Here is an 18,943-nt window from a genome sequence, read left to right on the forward strand (position 1 = left end):
TCAAGAGGGCTTAAGATCAATAACTCCAGCACACCGGCTTCTTTCCTTATGCAATTTAGGCAACTTTTATTATGTGCTGTAACCCTTCTGTTGATATGTGATTTCTTTCGTCTGGGCTCTGAAAACCCTTCTTCCTTTTGTGCTGCTGTTGTCTGTTCTTCTGAAGTACATATTTCTGTTTATTCAGGGCAGCATCCCTTTCTGCACTTCCAGTTAGGGAAGCACTTCAGAAGTTTGTTCTGGAACTCCTTGCAAAGGTTCTTTTTTTGCCCAAGGAGATGGGCTTGTGTACCATTCCTGAATCGGCTTCCCTGCCCATTTATGAGATACTGGGGGGTGGTGCAGGATAGCAAATTCAGGCTTTTAACCCCTTTACTGTAGCTAGAATACTGTTTGTTAGCACACTTCACACACACTGTCAACTCACCCCTTGCCTTCATCCTTATGCCTCTGAATGGTTAAGGTAACTTTTAACATCATTGACTCCTATTATGCAGGCCTAATGCAAATTTGATACATTTCCCCCCCCAGTACAAGACGAGCAAGGAAGGGAGCGTGATGGGTGTAACGGTGTCCCGAATAGCCATGTTGTCTCATTGCCAGGCTCTGTCTCAGGCCTGCAACTATTCTGAAGGTGAGTACTGTGCTGCTTGAATGTCTTGCATGCAGGGGGGACAGATTGTGTTCTGTCAGATCACTTTTCCCTGAGAAGTTTCAGCCATGATGCAAAGTTCTGTGCTTATTGGGTGTTGTGGACTTCACCCCATAAATCCAAATGATTGTTTGCAAGCCAGTTTCACACATCAAACAAGATGGAGCTTGGGAATGATGTTTCAGGCCTCTTCCTATTTCTTGTTTTAGGTGAAACCATAGTGAATGTCCTGGATTTCAAGAAGGATGCCGGCTTGTGGCATAGCATGTTAACAGTGAGTCACCATTTTGAGGGGATGGGAACCTGTTTTTTATAAGCTTCCCTCAGCCTAGGTGTACCGTGTAGAGGAGTTCTGAAGAACTGCATGGCAACATGGAGTGAAATCCGTCACCATACTGAGAATCCGTGGCTCCTGGAATAATGGTTTTCTATTCCTCATGATTATGAAGGAAAAATGTTTGTGGGCAGTGTGAGACAATAAAATGTGGACATAATCTGGAGAATTCCAACAGTAGGGTCTCATGGAGGTGCATAATAAGTCAGTACAGGCAGGGAGGTGTGGATAAGATTCCACAGAACATGGCTGGTAGTTTGATATCATATCAGACTCCTATTTCCTTCCCCTTCCAGTCTTAGCATACATCCCCATGAACCATTCTACTTTCTAAGTCATTGATTCCAACTTTCGCAGTAGGACTGATACAAAGAATGCCAACTTGGATAATTAATTCCACTTTTAGAGTTTGCGTTTCCTGGCTGCTGCATGTAGGAGTTTCTGGTTATAGGTTTCCTGGCACCTTGATTAAAAGAAAAAACAATAGCCTTGTGTCACTCTGATGACTCAAGAATGAATTGTGGTATGAGGTTGCCTAAGCTACAGCCAGCTTCTCCAGATATTCCAGTTATATGAAATGTGTACATTAAAGGGGGAAGTTTTAGCATCCCGACACTTCTTCTGTTTTAATATTGAGATGCATAACATTGGTGAATTTTTTTTTAGAAACATGTTTTAGTTGTCCAAGTGCTACATTTTTAAACCCTTGTTTTTGTTTCTTTCTGAAATGTTGTTAGTTGACTCCAACTTGAGGAGTAAATTGAGTCTGATATATCCTTTTAGAGTAGAGATTTATTTTATATGCTAATGTTTGAGTGTAGACTTCTGTGAAGATGTGGGATGTTTTTGAATATTAGTTGCCATGCTGGTTGAGGGAGTTCAGCTGTGTGTTTTTTTTACACATGTACTTGGAAATACAGCCTTCCCGCTATTGTGTTTTACTGGCATGTGGGTATGTGTTTTTTAATAAGTTTGGCTCTCTCTCTCTCTTTTGCCTTGCAGAGTGTAATGAACAAGCTGCATACTATCAGCGTGCCCTATTCTGTGATGAAAACCTGCCCTCTTTCTTGGGTACAGAGAGTTCACACTCACAAAGGTAGCATAGGAATTGAACAGCACACTATCCTTCTCTAGCATATCTTGCCCCTGCAGATTAAAGTGGTTTCCTGGGGTGAGGTGGGTGGCATCTAGGGTTTTTCAGTGCTTCACGGGACTGGACAAGATGCCAGGAAAGGTGGTAAGGAACCCACAGATTTTATGCCTGGCAGAACTGGCTTCCCAGTTGTTGTGCCTCTTTTTTTTCACTTGTCTGCTTTTCATTCATTCTATCCATATCACTATAGCAGAAGTCCTTTTAGAACCCAATAAAGATTATCCCCAGAGTCATAGAATCTGAGTGCTCTAATAGCCATGTGGATCCAGAGGCTGAAGGGGGAAGGGACTGACATCAACCTTTCCTCTTCCATCAGCAGAGCTGCACTCATGGAAGAGACAGGGTGATTTCCCCCCTTCTGTCTGCACCCTCCTGACCTATGTAGTTATTACTCCAAGTGAGCCCCACAACCACGGAAATAAACTTTCCTGGGGTCGGAAGGGACTGCGAAGAGGAGGGGAGTGCAAGAAAGATCTGAGATGGACAGATCTTGGGATCCAGCCCTTTGACTTTTCCTTTCTCTTATTCCTCTGGGTTGCAGCTAGAGTAGCTCTGGTGAAATGTCGAGATTTGCACTGGGCTATGATGGCCCATCGGGACCAAAGAGATGTCAGCTTAAGTTCCCTGCGAATGCTGATTGTAACTGATGGTGCTAACCCTTGTAAGTAGTTTTTCTGTTCTCTTGCGCTCCTATGTTTTTTTCCTCCTAGCAATCTTGACAACTGTGGCCAGCTATGCACATCTAGCCATAAGCCAGTGGAAGATGTTTGCACGTATCAGAATGGGTGCCTGTGGATGTGCTCACTCACATGCTCAAGGCTGCAGAATGCTCCCTGAAATATGGGCCTGCTGAAAACATGTCTCTTAGACTGTGTGTATGGGTTAACGGCATAATCTGAAGTTTTATTTAGGGCATGGCCATGTGTAATACAGTTCCATGAGAGACAAGGCACCAGAGGATATCCTTGCCTCAAGAGGGAGGTGACTTGTTAGAACCGCACTCCTCTGATTTGGCTGTCAGTCTTGTTATGCCTGTGAGCACTGAAAAGGGGATTGTGCCTCACTGGTGATTGAAGTGAGAGAAACAATGCTATGTGGCTGTTCATGTCTTTGCTTTTAAGTGTCTCCATCCTGCCTTCAAAAGCCAGCAGCACTAGAGACTTTGAGCCAGAACATTTTCAGATATGTAGGCTAGGAGCTTTGCAATGCAGGGAACAATTCTGAGGTTCCTTGCTGCTCCAGCTGGGAATTGGTTTACATTCTTTGATCCTCTCATTTCAAAGTGGGAGAATGGAGAGGGGAAGATGTGTGTATATTTTAAGACATGGTTTTTTCATAAAACGTTTGCCATTGCTGCAGTATTTTAGAGGAGAAAAAGTAAATGCAAACTGGCTTGCGTTATTCAATTTGCAATTTAATGTGCAGGCCATTTGCCATGTTTTTCATACAGCTTAAATAATTTCTGTTCTATAAAACAGTGATTTCTAAACCTGTGGGTCGGGACCCTCACCTGTTTGCAGAGCCCCACTGTTGAATTGCAAGCCCATTTTGCTACTGCTTTGGGGACTATTACTAATGTACCTGTATAGAGAGCAAGGGTGCCATGCCTCCCATCTCTCTACATGCATGTTTAGAGAGTTTGGGCAGTGAGGCAACAACACTCAGCCGTAGAGAGGATACCTCAATGGCTGTCACTCGTGACTTGTTCTTTGCTACAATCCTGGTGCTCAGAGTGTGTCCCCAGCTCTCTTTGTCTACTGTCCAAGCCTCAGTACTTATGAGGGTGTAACTCTGGTTCCCCCTCTTCCTGTCAAGTAATTTTCATGACAGTAAGCATGCTCTCTCTGGCTCAACCTTGTCAGCTACAATATTGGAGTCGACACCTCTAACTTACCTTGTAGAGCTACTGTAAAGATTACAGCAAGATAATGTATATTGAGTGCTTTAAACATTCACCTGCACAAATACTTCAGAACAGTAATTATTATTATTATTAATATACTAATAATTAATAATAATAATAAAAATAAAGAGAAATAGTTATCTATATGCAGAGAACATTTTTGCTAGCTCTTTCTACTTACAGAAATCTAGACTGTCAGTAGCTAAATGGATTTCTTGTAGAAAGATCACTTATACATTGCCTCTTCCCAAGAGCAGATAACATTAATGGCATTGACAAGGTTTTAAGACAGGGAGCAGAGTTTAGTACTTGGAAATTCCCTGGCAGAATAACATTAATGGCACTGATAATAAGACAGGGAACAGAGTTTAGTACTTGGAAATTCCCTGGCAGACAGCCCTGTAGCCAGGATTTGGGGGGGGGGGGGCCGGGGGGCACTAATTAAATTAAATAAATTTTACAATTAAATTTGAATTAAATTACTGGAGGATGCAGGCAGGCAGGGCAGAATGGTTTCACTGCGCCTGCTCCAGGCAGATCTCATCTGAGGCAGGCAGGGCAATGGGCGTTGAGCTCATCCACCCCCGCCAAGTCCCACAAGGCCACGTACTTCTCTGGGGGGGTGAGGGAGGAAGGCAGCGCTACGCACACACACACACACCCCCCCGGCCAACTGACTGAAGGGGAAATATTGCGCTCTGGACGCACAGCAGTGAAAAAAAGGGGCCAATATTAAAAACTAAATGTAGAAAATACATAGAAAAAGATACATGTCTTTATTAATTACACATTTTAAAACATATATAAGGGCCCATTCACATCAAATATATAAATAACATGGCAATACACACAGGCTTAAAAACATGACCTGGTGCGTTTCAGCTTGCATAGGCCTTCCTCAGAGGTCAAACAATTGAGTGGCAAGATGGCTATATAAATATAATACAATCATGTAGACACAATCAGAATGGATACAAAATATAAATTCAATATGGACCAGAAAACAAGTTGTTCCAGAATAAAACCACCAGGCACACAGTAAATATGCAAATGAGATCTTTAAAAGTGCAATCACTTGCCCAGTGGTTCTAAAGTATAGACTTTTGTTCCAAGAATTGCCTTCTTTGATTGTATTGCCACAGTGTTCTCAAGTAAAAAGCAGTGCCACTCAATTGTTTGACCTCTGAGGAAGGCCTATGCGGGCCGAAACGCGTCAGGTCATGTTTTTAAGCCTGTGTGTATTGCCATGTTATTTATATATTTGTAATTAATAAAGACATGTATCTTTTTCTATATATTTTCTACATTTAGTTTTTAATATTGGCCCTCTTTTTCACATTTCTCTAACCTTTGTTAGGTTCTCAATTTTAGTGTTACGCTTCAGTTTTTTGCCCTTTCTGTCTCCTCTTGATGTCAAGTTACATTCAAAGCTGTAGTGAAATGATTGAGGGATGCACAAGCATCGTGCAAGAATTGCTTCATTAAAGAAGGACTTGCCTGTGAGAGAGAAAAGAGAAAGCCACCCAGTGGCACCATAGCAAAGAAGACATGGGGGCATATGCATGTTTAAATTGCTCACAGGGGATGAGTTGGAGGATCTTTGAGAGAAATGAGCAACAGACTTGCATGGGGTAGCTGCTGCTTATGGGGCCTAATTGAGTGTCTGACCAGATGGTGTTCGTGAGAGGCAAGATATGAATGCCATTAGGGCTTCTGGATCAGACACTGGGAGGGAGGGGGGCTACACCGAGAGATGTGTACTAGTTTTCAGGGTGGAGGGGGAACCTTTGAAACCCTGTAACCTTCTTCCGCAAAGCGGTTTCAGAGTCACAAAGACTCTGAAAGTTTCTGTCTTTGTAAGGGATGGTTCTGAAATGTGATGTACAAATTGATGCTGCAGTTTAATTCTCAAGGTTTTATTAAGCGTTCCTGAGTCGCTGCTTTTCAGATAGGCCTGCACATGATGATGTAAGACGCTCGAGGTTTCAGGACTACATTACGGTGCCTTAATTAAATGAAGCAGCCTTATTTTACAAAGAGGCACTCTATTAGGGCACTTATACTTGTCTGCAGTACACTAAATCCTTTGGAGATCTGGTTATATGTAGGGGGTCATATAAATTGTCGATGCTGTGGTTTTCTACATAGTCTTTGTGTTCTGTTAACCCCGATGCTCGGTTTCAAATGAGAATGTTCACCTTTTAGGGTCTGTGTCCTCCTGCGATGCATTCTTGAGTTTGTTCCAGAGCCATGGGCTTAAACCAGAGGCAATATGCCCTTGCGCAACATCTCCTGAAGCCATGACGGTAGCCATTCGGAGGTACAGCCGTGTCTCGTTTGTACAGCTGTATTTCTTTGTGTTTCAAAGGATACACTGTTAGTTGATGCGTATGTTTAAGGTCTTTTTTAAAGCATCTGCAGGTGTATTCACTGTTTTGCAGATTCACTGTGAAAATTGGTGGCAGCATGGGTGGGACTACTGCTCACTTTGGATAAATGGGACATTTGCGCATTTTCTGGGGTTGGACCCCCCCTCCATAAATTTTCTTCATCCTTTCTTGATTTATAATGGTTAATGAATAATGAACTTTGATTACCGTTTACTAGAAAAGACAGCTATAATTTTTCCTTTACAATAAAACATAACTTTTGTTCCTGTAATCTGATACATGCTGCATTTTAGTTTGGTTTTATATTGTCAGGGTTTTTATAGTAAGTTTAGTTTCAGGACTTTTTTTTTTGACAGGCATTAGAATACAAACATAATTACTTAAGGTTATCCATGAGAAAGAAGCACAAATCCCACATGTGTCTGTGGGGTAGATCCATATGCAGCTCTTGGTATGGCTTTTGCTTTCATCATCAAGAGGTGCCCCAGCATACTGTGGGCTCCATAACAACCCAGATTTGGATAACTGTTCAGAGTACTCAGATGTTGGGTTTTCCCCAAGTAACTTCATGTGAAGTGGTCCAAGAAATTTATCCAAAGCCTGGAAGCTATTGATGTCCATGGTTTTGTGGCACTTTCAGAAAACCCAGTTCTACCAGATTTCCTAATTATGGGGGTGGGTGGTAATATCATCTGTGTAAAAAAATAATCCTGACAATGTCTAATGTTTTGTCTGTTGCACATGAAATCTGCCTTTCCTTCTTAGGCCTGGTGTTCCTGGAGCACCCTTGCCTGGAAGAGCCATCCTATCAATGAATGGGTTGAGTTATGGTGTCATCCGAGTGAATACAGAAGATAAGAATTCTGCTCTCACCGTGCAGGATGTTGGTCATGTGATGCCAGGAGGTGAAGTCATAGTAGTGGGAGAATATGGGAGGGCTGTGGTGTCTTGCTCCAAGACGGTTAAAAGTTGTCGTGAAAAGTAATGGGATTATAACTGGCATGATGTTTGCCACAAAAGCTGTTTGATTTCTGAAGTCATCTCAACTGCCACTCGGTCCATTGTCACTGTGCTAAATATCTCCTGGGTATTACAGTCAGTCCTTTTTATCTGTAAGTTATTTAGTTTATTAAGCCAACTTGTGCCAAAAAGAAAATAAGGCACCATCGTACTTAATCTTCAGATGACCTCACCCACAGTTCCCTGTAGAGCATAGGGCACAAAGTGGATCCCTGCAGGACCCTCACAGGCCAAAGGCTGAGCATCCGTTCCCCCAGCACCATCTTCTGAAACCTCCCCTCTGGGTAAGATTGGAACCACTGCAAAATGGTGGATCCCAGCTCCAGCCCGAAAAGGTGGTCCAGAAGGATACCACGATCCATAGTATCAAAAGCCACTGAGAGATCCAGGAGAATCAACAGCATTGTACTCCATCCAACTCCTGCCACAAGTTGTCCAAAAGGGCAACCCTGGCTGTTTCAGTCCCATAACAAGGCCTGAAACCAGATTGGAGAGAATCCAAACAAGTCCCTAGGAGTCGGTGCTCAAGGAAAACAATGTGCGTGCATGCACACACACGCATGTATATACACGTGCTTCCCTCAAGTTTGTTTTTTAAGTGCTTTGCCTGGTGTTAAGACACTGGAAATCAGTGTTCAGCTTGAACACTCGAAACACAAAATAGCAATTCTCACTTAAATGCAGCAGTTGCTTCTTAACAAGGTAGTCGAAGCACACATCCTCATATGTGCTAAAGCCCTCCAAGGGCATCCAGTTCTCAGGCTTGGTCTCATCCCATTTCTTATCTTCAAAATGTTTTCTGTATTTTCAAGACACACAAAATGTCAAGCCCCAAGTCTGGTTGTGAAGTTTGCTCTCCTTCGTTGTAGGAATGATGTGCATAGTGAAGCCTGATGGCCCTCCCCAACTCTGCAAGACGGATGAAATTGGGGAAATCTGTGTCAGCTCCAGAACGGGAGGGATGATGTATTATGGGCTAACTGGAGTAACTAAAAACACATTTGAGGTATGTAATTTATGCATCCTGTTTTTAGTTTCGAGGGAGTTATGCCGTTTGATCCAGTGAACAGACGGGTCATGCTCGTGGACCAAATGGGTGGGAAAGAAACATTTTTCTGTTAGGCCTTTATTATTGTTAGTATTCATATTATCTTATTAGCCCTTACGACAACCTGTGAACTACATCCCTAAGATGAACCCCACATAGCTGCTTGGGTGGGACGCTTGGGCTGCAAGGGTGGCTTGAGTGAGGGCCACCAGTGAGTCGGTGGCTTAGCTGTGGTTTGAACTGGGGACATCCGGTGCACCATTTATTTCTGTAACAGCTAAACCATAGCAGTTTAAGTAACGTTTAGCAACGTGTAGTAGCATCCCTACTGAAAGTCTGGCCCATCCATGAATCCCCGCCGTAAGAGTAAAAAGCTATTTTTATAACATCACATGATGAAGGAGCATATGAATATTGGAACTGTAGATAACAGATGCTAGACTTAAAAGAGCAAAATGATTCCTGTCAGAGCTGTTGAGCTTTAAACTTTCTGCAGACTGAGGCAGACTTTTCTCACTTGTTTAGGGCATCACTTTAAAGTCAGAGACCTTAGAATTGCCTTGCTTTTTGAAGTTAAAACGTTTCCCATCTGAGGGACTGGAAAAGCATATGTGCTTCTTGATATGCACATGTTTCTCCTGAACTCCTCACATGCACAAGGGATGAAAGCAGAGTCACATGATGTGTTTGGTTTCTGAGTGTGTTGCCCTGCTGAGAGCTACTAAATTACTACATTTTTCAGTATGCAAAAAGTTTCAACTGTAACTTTTAAGAACAGCAAGATGTTAAATGTGAAGTTTGAAAATGCACTGTAACCATGAAGCAGAAACCAGCATGGAGCTATGGAGGGTTTCTATTGATTTTTTTTTGGGGGGGATGACTTTATTTCCTTGCACCACATCTTTGCTTACACTCTCACACTTCAAACACACAGCAGAGAAGTTTCCCATTCTTTCCACAGTCAGTTTGATCCTGTGGCAGATCTCCACTGATAGAAGGGGTTTCTGTCAGCAGAACAAGACTTCCTACAACCCCCCTAGTCCCCTACCACTTCTGCCCAGAATGATCTCAGAAATGCTATTCCTAGGGAATCCCCCCAAAACAGAGGTCTTGAGCATCAGGGAAAAAACAGAAAAATGCCCCTCCCTATAACCTATTCTGGCCTTACTGCCCTTCCTTCTCCCTATTCTTATCTGTAGAACCAATATTTGGCAAAAACTCCATATTTCAGGTTTGATCTTTTGAGTACAGGTTTTCTTCCAAATAAAGTGAGGCACTTGAGGGGCAACAGAGGTGGGTGGTACACGTTGTGTTCTAACGAGAGTGAGTTTGGCACTGCAGAGAAGTAACTGGCTTCCTAGGAGGACCACAGCAGCAGGCGATGCCCTGCTTTCCCCATCTCACTAGCTTTTGTTTAGCAGGATTCTCTTGTGCCTGTCATGGAGAGTCATTGTTTTTGTCTGTGCTTGCGTTCAGTTCCAATTAATGTCAGCGGTAGGGTTATGTAAGCAAAACATGCCCTAGAGAGAGGGATTGATTCCGCCCCCCCCCATGCCAACCCCCCCCCCCCAGCTATACTGAGAACATGCTGCATCATCCTTCTCTCTGTGCATTGCCCTTCTGTCACCTGTGGCCTTTCTTCTCTTCTTTCAGGTCATCCCTGTGAATTCAGCTGGCTCTCCTGTGGGCGATGTACCGTTCGTGCGCTCTGGCTTGCTGGGCTTTGTCGGACCTGTACGTTGAGCTGCTTCTATTTCTGTTGTGCCACTGGGGCTGGGTGGTACTCAGATGTCTGAGACAAGCTCCCTCTTGACAAATATGGTTTTAAAAGCCCAGACATAATTGGTCTGGGATGCAAATACGAGCAAGAATCCGGTTGCTGAATAGCTTAGATCAGCATTTCACACTTTTGATACGTGAGGTGCAGTTTTGTCCCTCAGTTTAAAATCAGAGAAACACTTAAATCTTACATGCTTATTTTTGCCTCCTCTTGCTGTTCCCAAAGAAATGGGTTGGCATCCTCCTTGGATCTTCGAGGCAGGCTCATTAATACTGCTCAGCCATTCAGGGGTGGGATGGAGCTCTCACGGATAGTGGTCTTCAGCCCCGTAGACTGAGAACCTGAAGTGGGTCTCGAGGCGGTGCACAGCTGTCCTTTTCCCCAGAAGGACCCATCTATATTGCATCTAAGTAAAGAGCCCTAACAAAGACAAGACAATTTGTATTCATGTGGTAAGGAGGGAATGATTTTGTTTGCTGATGACTTTTGTCTTACAGGGTAGCCTGGTGTTTGTTGTTGGGAAAATAGATGGACTGCTGCTTGTTAGTGGACGCAGACATAATGCCGATGACATTGTGGCCACTGGATTGGCAGTTGAATCTATAAAGACAGTTTACAGAGGAAGGTTAGTGAGTGTCTCCCTGGATAATGATACAATGCACTATCCTGCCTAGCTATTTGTTTATATCTCTCTGAGCTATTTGCTTGTAAGATTTTTTTTCTTTTGCAAATGTGTGTGTGTTTCAACGTTTATGACGATTTTAATTGCTGTCACTCTTGTAAACAACTATGAAAATGCTGCCATATAGCAACCTGAAAATAATAGTAAGTAAACGAAGGGCTTCTGTGTCCTGACCTTGGCTGAAAAGTGACAGGGAACAGTGGAGCATTTTACTGACTACATACACATCTTGGGGTGCTCTGTCAACAGCACCAGAACTGGCAGCTTAAAGTGGGGGAGATGAATCTCTCAAATGCTGTTAATTTATTTGATGAGGTTGAAAGTTGCTAGTTTTGAAGATTCCCCGTCAGATAGAGAAGATCTTATGGATTTTGAACAAAATTACTCCTCCTGCAAGAGCTGACTGCATTTTGGAAGAAGTTTCAAAATGTACCATCCAATTTTGTAAATCTAGAGAACTATGCAAATTCAGAAACTTCTTGCAGTGACGGAATATGGATTCCATATTGTAAGGACAGAGAATGCTGGCAGAACAGTGCAGAGAGAGTCTTGAAAAGTTTATTCTCTTTTCTGAGGTTTAGTTTTGTGCCTTGAATTTTCCCAGACAGCTGTCTCTATCCACTATGCTACACCATGCTGGCTCACTTCCTTTTGTCTACTTTGCAGTATTGGTGGAGGATGCATGCTGGATGAGTGGTCGTCTAAAAAGGTTGACCTCACAAAACGGAGGAAATGAACTGTGACTCATGAAAGCCCATGCAGGAATATACGTTGTTAGTCTTTAAGGGACCTCAGTGGCCAGGCTGTCAGCCTACACGGATTCTCGCAGCCTGCTCTCTTCTGCCATTGCAGATGCCGCATTCTAGATCTGCGGGCATGGTTTCATCGAGGGAGGATATATGCTACATCCAGGGCTTTTTTTGTAGAAAAAGCCCAACAGGAACTCATTAACATAATAGGTCACACCCAACAGCAGAAACTCATTGGCACATTAGGTCACACCCTGACAGTGCAGCTCATTAGCATATTAGGCCACACCCCCATGCCTTCCCTTGGCTAGCCCAGGCAAGCCCCCCCTTGAAGGGAAGGGAAGGCAGTTTAAACTGCCTTCCCTTGGCTTGCTTAGGCGCCCCGCGGCTGCAGGGAGCCCAGACAAGCCGCTCTTGGACAGGCCATTTAAATGCCTCCCCAATCCTTCCAGCCCCACCCCCCGCCCGCCCACCTCGGAGTTGCTGGGGGGGGTGTTGCTCTCCAGGCCTTCCCTCTGTAGCCACGCAAGCGCAGAGGTTTTGGCTGTAGTGGGCGTGGCCAACTCTGAAGCCAGCCGGAACTCCGTTCCTGTGCGTTCCTGCCCAAAAATAGCCCTGGCTACATCTTATTTGTCTGTCCCTTTTAAGGATTGCAGTGTTCTCTGTGACTGTGTTCTACGATGAGAGGATTGTGGTGGTTGCCGAACAGCGGCCTGATGCTTCCGAAGAGGACAGTTTTCAGTGGATGAGCCGAGTGCTACAGGTGAGAGTGGCCTGGGCAGGGGGGGCGGGTTCCTGTCGTTTGATGGTTTGGTGGCACCCTTTTAGGAAGCACCCAGTATATTATTTTTTTTTTATGAATTTAAGATCATTGTACCCCTAAACTCCTTCAAGGCTGCTTCCAAATAGGCAATTAAAAACAATACTATGCAATCGGAAAGGGAACAGTATCACATGGGGGGAATCAGGCACAGTCAGCAGAAAGCAACCAATGTATGAAGCAGAGAAAAACGTAATCATTTCTCTAAGGGAAGGGAAGAGGAATTTGTTTCCTGTGCGGGCAAGACCTGCAGTGCATCAAATGCCTGTGCACAGACCTGTTCTAAATCCCTGGCTTGATTCTTCCAGTTCAGAGGAAGAAGCGGCAAGGCACAAATCCCTCCGGCCACATCCCATCTCTTCTCCCCACCCCCACCCCAATTGCTTCTCTACGTGCTTTCAGCATGGGAGTTTCCTTATGTGGATGTTGTTGATACCTTTGTAGTAGATGATGCGCCTGCTTGTCTCGCAACTGGCTCTTGGTTCAGTATATTATCCACAAGGCAGCAGTGGCAATCCGATGTGTGATTATGTTTACAGTATAGCAAAGAAGTTCTTGGGTGATTTGCTTGTTTCTCTTCTGGCACTTTCATGGAGATGAAAGAGAAACTAATTGCTAACTATTAGACTCTTGTTTTTGGGATATGATCCTCTTTTTTCTTGTTCTTAGGCGATTGACAGCATTCACCAAGTGGGAGTATATTGCCTCGCTCTTGTTCCAGCCAATACTTTGCCAAAAACTCCTCTAGGAGGGATCCATATATCTCAGACCAAACAACACTTCCTAGAGGGGTCACTCCACCCATGTAACATCCTCATGTGCCCCCATACATGCGTAACCAACCTTCCAAAACCTCGGCAAAAACAACCAGGTGAGGCACCTTGACGCTGGGACAAAGGGGAGGCCTCTTGAACAATAACCCTGCCCAGTTGCTATAAAGGTTGCTCTTGGAGCTTGTGAAAGTGCCCTCCCTGGAATACTACGTCCTTATAATTTCCCACAGCATCTCGTTATAGAATTTTGTTTCAGACTGTAAAGTGGAGAAGGGATGGAATCAGAAAAATATATTCTCTATAGTCAAAACACTCTGAAGTAGACTTTTCCGTAAAGAGCAGCTCATTTCTTGACCACTGCTGTTCAGCTGACTTTCATTATAAAGCATTATAAATTTATGTGCTCACAGTTTTCAGAAACAGGAGGCTGCTTTTTGTTACCTCAGCCCTCTTTTCTTTTGTTTCACTGTGCCACCTGCACAATCCTGGCCCATCCCTTCTACCTTTTCTCCATGTCTGGATCCCTGGAAACTCTAGCTGTACCTGTATTTGCTTTCTCACATCCAGCTCAGAAAATCTCCCTGAGCATATGTTAGCCACTCAGGCCTCGTAGGTGTCACTCAAAGGATTTGCATACTCTTAGAATTGGGTTCTCCCCTTCCTCCATTTAACGCTTCAGCTTTGTCCATCTGCCAGTTTTCCTCAGGGGGTCCCAAAAATGCAAGCTGTAATACTCGGTCACATGCTTTTGAACCTATTTCCTTTCCTTCAGCAACTGTATACACACAACTGTATAATCTTCCTCCTTTACCAAATGTTTTCTGCTGCTGTTTGCCAACAGGTGTCGGTCCTGCCTCTGTGATGGTGGGGAATCTGGTTGCCGGGAAACGCATCGCACAGGCCTCTGGGAGGGACCTTGGACAGATAGAAGAGAATGACTTAGTGAGAAAGGTGAGTTCCTGTGGCACTTCATTCAGCCTTGAAAAAACAGGTTAATACATTGGCCCCCCCCTCCCATACCTGACCATCATCCCAGGCCTAATAAACACAGTTTCCAAAACAAAGCATCGGAGTCCAAGGCTGGAAACCCCAGGCTGTGCAGCACTTCCCCTGGCCCTTAGGCCTTAGGAGGCAGGAGAGAAGAGTATCTCCCTGCTGCACATCCAGGAGAAATAGTTGTTCCACCTGTGTGCTGTCTACATCAAAGCAAGTATTGTGATCTCTAGCGGATCACTTGCTATCACTGGAATGTGGGAGTAAAGCTTACATCACTGCAGGAAACCTGGTTGGAGTCGTAGGTGCAGAGATAAGGATGGTGCAGCCTGTGCTCGTGTGTTGAGCCCCTGTAGCTCCTGCTCTTCGCCTAACTCCTGATTGAAGGGCAGGGCCCACATTGTCACAGCTCACAGCAGCTTTATGTCAGACTTCACACTGCCTCTGTGTTCCCACCAGGTTTTTTAAATTTTATTTTTATTTAACTTTCGGCTTATATACCGCTCAAACCCCAAAGGGTCTCTGAGCGGTTTACATAGAATTTATAATACCTATCTAGGGCCACATATTAACAGGGGCAATGACTGCCTACCAGCACCCAGGCAGCAGAGCGGGCTCTTGTTGTTGTTCGGCTCTTATCCCGGCGGGCTTCGGGTGTTGATGTTTTTCCCGACGTTCTCCCTCCTGGCGCCTTGGAGCTGGTCTTGGTTCAGCGGCTTCCTCCGGCGGCTTCCTCCTAGTGCGCGGCCACACCCACATCTGTGCCACTATTTAATGGGCAGCCAATAAAAGTGAGCCTCTGGCAATCCCACCTACCAGGCTTTTGCTCAGGCAGCCTGTTTAGGATTTCTCCCTGCTTCCCTGCAGCCTTCCCATCCCCATATCGTTGGTGGCATCTCTGTATTGGCCTTTGAAATCCTGAGGATGTTTTTGTGACTTGCAGCTTCTTCTTTTCACAGCATCAGTTCCTCTCGGAGGTGCTCCAGTGGAGAGCTCAAGCAACACCGGAGCACATGCTTTTCCTTCTGCTCAATGCCAAGGTACTGCTAGAGATCCATGATCTCGTACTGCAGTGAATAGCAAACGTTTCTGTGCATCGTGTCCATTGTAGAATGGGAAGGGGGAATCACAGTGGGGGATGCGCTTCTTCCAGGTTTGGGAGTCGCTTAAAGGCTGTGTGCCGTGTTACTTACTCCTTGGCGCACAGGGTTAGTCCAGCTAATGGAAGGCTATTTCAACATCAGGCAAGAGGCAGAGAGAATAATTGTTCCCCAAAGACATCCGTTATGTCAGTCTGAATGAATTGGGATGGTGAGCAAGTGGTGCTCCGGAGGCCTACAGTGGCCAGTGTTGGCACAGCAAAGTTGCCAGTGTGTTTCCTTCATGCTCTGCTGCTTACTTGTTTAGAATGTGCTCCTTTCTCCTTCTCTCTCAGGGAGCCCCAGTGTGCACAGCCACCTGCCTGCAGCTGCACAAGCGGGCTGAACGAATCGCATCGATTCTGTTTGAAAAGGGACACCTCAATGCTGGTGACAATGTGGTGCTGCTCTACCCTCCTGGTAAGGAACGAGGTGGTGTGGGGGAGCAGACTACGTAGCGGTTAGAAACCAGGCGGTCTCTAGAAGGGCATAGTCGGGGCAGATCACAAAGCAAAACTGTAATAAATGTTTAACAGATGCCTGAGTCGCTGATGGTTGCTCTGCTAAATGCGCTTTCACAAGGCCAGCCTTTCTCTTCCTGTATCTCAGTTTGTGGGTGAAGCCCTTTAAAACATAAATCTTCTTAAAGCTAGATATGTGTCATGAAACATGAACGCAGCTCTGGAGAAACATCCTATTGTTCTCTGCAGTATTCTCACCGGAATGATTCTCTCCTCTACACTAGGGAAAGATCAGTTGCCGTTTGGGCAGTGGACACTTAGTGGTTCTTCTTCGAGGTGTCTGCATCAGTAGACTGAGTTCTGTGCCTACACAGATCACCATTTAGAAACTGCTAGAGCTAAGCTATGTACATGTTTGGCATTCAAGGCGGAGAGGGCCTCTACACATGCCTCAGTTCTTATTCCACCCTTTGTCCACGGAGCTCAGAGTAGTGCACAAGTTTCTCCCTTCTCCATATTGTCTTCGTATAAGGAAGCTTAGGCTGAGTGTATGTGAGTGGCTGTAGTGTAGTGGTTGGACTAGGCTCTTAGAGACCCAGATTTGAGTCCTCTCTCTCTGCCACCCATGTCAGGTGACCTTGGGCCCATTGCAAACTCTCAGACCACAGCACCCCACAGGGTTGTTATGAGGATACAAATGGGGGAGAGTATAATGTGAGGCGCTTTGGGTTCCCACTGGGGGGAAAGGTGGGCTGTAAGCAAAATATATTAAGTAAATAGAATCATCCAGCAAGCTTCATGGTTCCATTGGTATTAAAACCCAAGACAGCTTTGCTGTCATCCTCCAAAACTAGGCCCTTTGGCTTGTAGAACAACAAATACACACATCTAGACGTAATTGCTTACTGTGGCTCAAAGGGTATGGCAGGCTCAGGGCTATTTTGGGGCAGGAACGCACAGGAACGGAGTACCAGCTGGCTCCTGAGTTGGCCACGCCCAGCAGGAACTCATTAGCATAATAGCAGACACTCATTAGGATTGGCTACATTAGGGGTGTGTGGCCTAACATGCAAAGACGTTCCTGCTACAAAAAAAGCCCTGGGTTTTGACAACAAAGTAAACAGAATAAGAGGCAAAAGGTTTGTGTGGTTGGATGACCACACTTCTGGTAACATGTGGGATGTGGCCTAATATGCTAATGAGCTGTGCTATCAGGGGTGTGGCCTAATATGCTAATGTGTTTCTGCTGTTGGGTGTGGCCTAATATGCTAATGAGTTCCTGCTGGGCTTTATCTACAAAAAAAGCCCTGGGCAGGCTGAATTGCCTTATGGTCAGATAACATGTGGTGGACGGAGCACAAGTACTCCGGCATCCCATCAATCACCGACTCACTCCTTGAGTGGGATAAATTATGTATGAGGTGATGCTCCCCCGAGGTCTTGTTAGGTAGCAGTCCCAGAGGAGATATGGGTAGATTAGGTACTGGGAGGAGAGGGAAAAGGCCCAGCACTCTCCTCTCCCGACATTCTTTATCAATCTTAGCCCTGACTACGCGTTCCATCCCCTTCATGAAGTGTAGGTTATTTGTCCAGTACTGCATCCTTGGGCCTTGGCATGGATATAAATACACCTGGTTTGGGCCTGCTGTTTTTAACATCCTGGGGCAAATTTAGAACTCTTTGACAGTGAGGATTATTTGGCACCAAAACAGATGACATGAGCCTGGGGGGGGGAGGAGAGATCTATTGCTTGTTTCATGGAAATCACCCCCACTGACCAACCCCATGGACATAAACTCCCATATTTCAGTTTGACCTCAGCATCTCAGATCCTTTTGTCTTGCTTTTGGATACACTTGCTACTGGTGTGAGGTCCTTTTTAGCCTTTCAGCAGACATGAGGGTCTTCTTCAAGTGCATGGTAGTGGGTTCTCCATCATTGGGGCATTTTGATTTTTCCGTAGGTAGACCACTGGCTTGTGGTAGCAGACTCTCGCATCACAATGCAGGTGCTGGCAGAGCTGGGCCTCCAGGTCAATACTGCTGAAATCCCAGCCTTATTTCACCAAACAGATCCGGTTTGTAGGAGCCTTCCGTGACTTGGATGCACTAAGGCACTCTGACCACGCAACAAGGGACACACTATGCCCATCCCTGGTCAACAAATGAATCGTTCTGTACTGCTGCTGTGAGAGATCCTCCCTCACTTGCATTTCCAGCTTGGGTTGTGGGTCAGCTGTTTGCCATTAGATGTCTAAGGCGCTTGTTGCAAAAAAAACCCCAAAATGTCATGTGGACATTTAGCTGCTTCTTCAGTATCTTCTTTGGTCCCTTTAGGCATTGAGCTCATTGCAGCATTCTATGGCTGCTTGTACGCTGGCTGCATCCCAGTTACCGTCCGGCCTCCACACGCTCAGAACCTCACTGCCACTTTGCCCACCGTGCGGATGATTGTAGATGTGAGTAACAGAGAACTGAGAGCAGCATGTCAATGGATGGTTTTGTGCCTGCCTTTGTCGTTTTAGTGTAACAGCATAGCTTTTTCTCAAGCATCAGCATGTACAGTGTGGGTGTGTTCATAAGCAGGACATTGTATTATGCAATATACTGTCCTGATCAATATCGCAGTAAAAATGGTATCATCTATATATCTAATAGCCAAGTTGCCCCTGTGAGTGCGGATCACTAAATCAGCACTCCGGGGGCACTTGGGGGGGAGGGGGAAGTTTGTGCATACGTGGGCTAGTCCCCACGTGTGCACAAAAATGCTAAACCTTGAAAAAAATTTCGGGGAGATGTTTAAATCCCCCCGAAAGTGCAAGACCGTTCCGTGCGCATGCGCACGGAACACTTGGCAACCGAGGCTGCCGCCGCCACTGCTTGAAAGGGAAGCGGCGAGCAGCGAAGGGGGGGGGCGAGTGGTGAGGGAGCCTAAGGAGCCTCGCGGCCGCCGCCGCCTTGGAGCCGGGCGGGGGGGAGGACCGGCCTCGCCGCAGCCACCGCCTCCTCAGGGAGATCAAGCGGGGGGGGGGGTGGAGGAGACGGCG

The 18,943-nt window shown here is 45.4% G+C and overlaps 1 protein-coding gene across 1 annotated transcript in view; it reads left to right on the plus strand.

The window, feature by feature from the left end:
- The window catches only part of DIP2B (disco interacting protein 2 homolog B), a gene marked incomplete at its 5' end in the record, with an annotated part of 116,690 nt that overhangs the window by 83,337 nt on the left and 14,410 nt on the right, over positions 1 to 18,943 (plus strand). Inside the window, 15 exons of the mRNA XM_015421671.1 lie at positions 532 to 634; positions 862 to 926; positions 1,989 to 2,082; positions 2,681 to 2,800; positions 6,248 to 6,362; positions 7,198 to 7,337; positions 8,322 to 8,458; positions 10,154 to 10,234; positions 10,778 to 10,905; positions 12,360 to 12,474; positions 13,201 to 13,402; positions 14,146 to 14,255; positions 15,257 to 15,337; positions 15,733 to 15,856; positions 18,234 to 18,355. Coding sequence (XP_015277157.1) covers positions 532 to 634; positions 862 to 926; positions 1,989 to 2,082; positions 2,681 to 2,800; positions 6,248 to 6,362; positions 7,198 to 7,337; positions 8,322 to 8,458; positions 10,154 to 10,234; positions 10,778 to 10,905; positions 12,360 to 12,474; positions 13,201 to 13,402; positions 14,146 to 14,255; positions 15,257 to 15,337; positions 15,733 to 15,856; positions 18,234 to 18,355 — 1,737 coding nt within the window. The remainder of the gene's footprint in view (positions 1 to 531; positions 635 to 861; positions 927 to 1,988; positions 2,083 to 2,680; positions 2,801 to 6,247; positions 6,363 to 7,197; positions 7,338 to 8,321; positions 8,459 to 10,153; positions 10,235 to 10,777; positions 10,906 to 12,359; positions 12,475 to 13,200; positions 13,403 to 14,145; positions 14,256 to 15,256; positions 15,338 to 15,732; positions 15,857 to 18,233; positions 18,356 to 18,943) is intronic.

This window comes from Gekko japonicus, unplaced genomic scaffold (assembly GCF_001447785.1).
Source record: "Gekko japonicus isolate JY-2015 unplaced genomic scaffold, Gekko_japonicus_V1.1 scaffold2517, whole genome shotgun sequence".
Taxonomy (NCBI): domain Eukaryota; kingdom Metazoa; phylum Chordata; class Lepidosauria; order Squamata; family Gekkonidae; genus Gekko; species Gekko japonicus.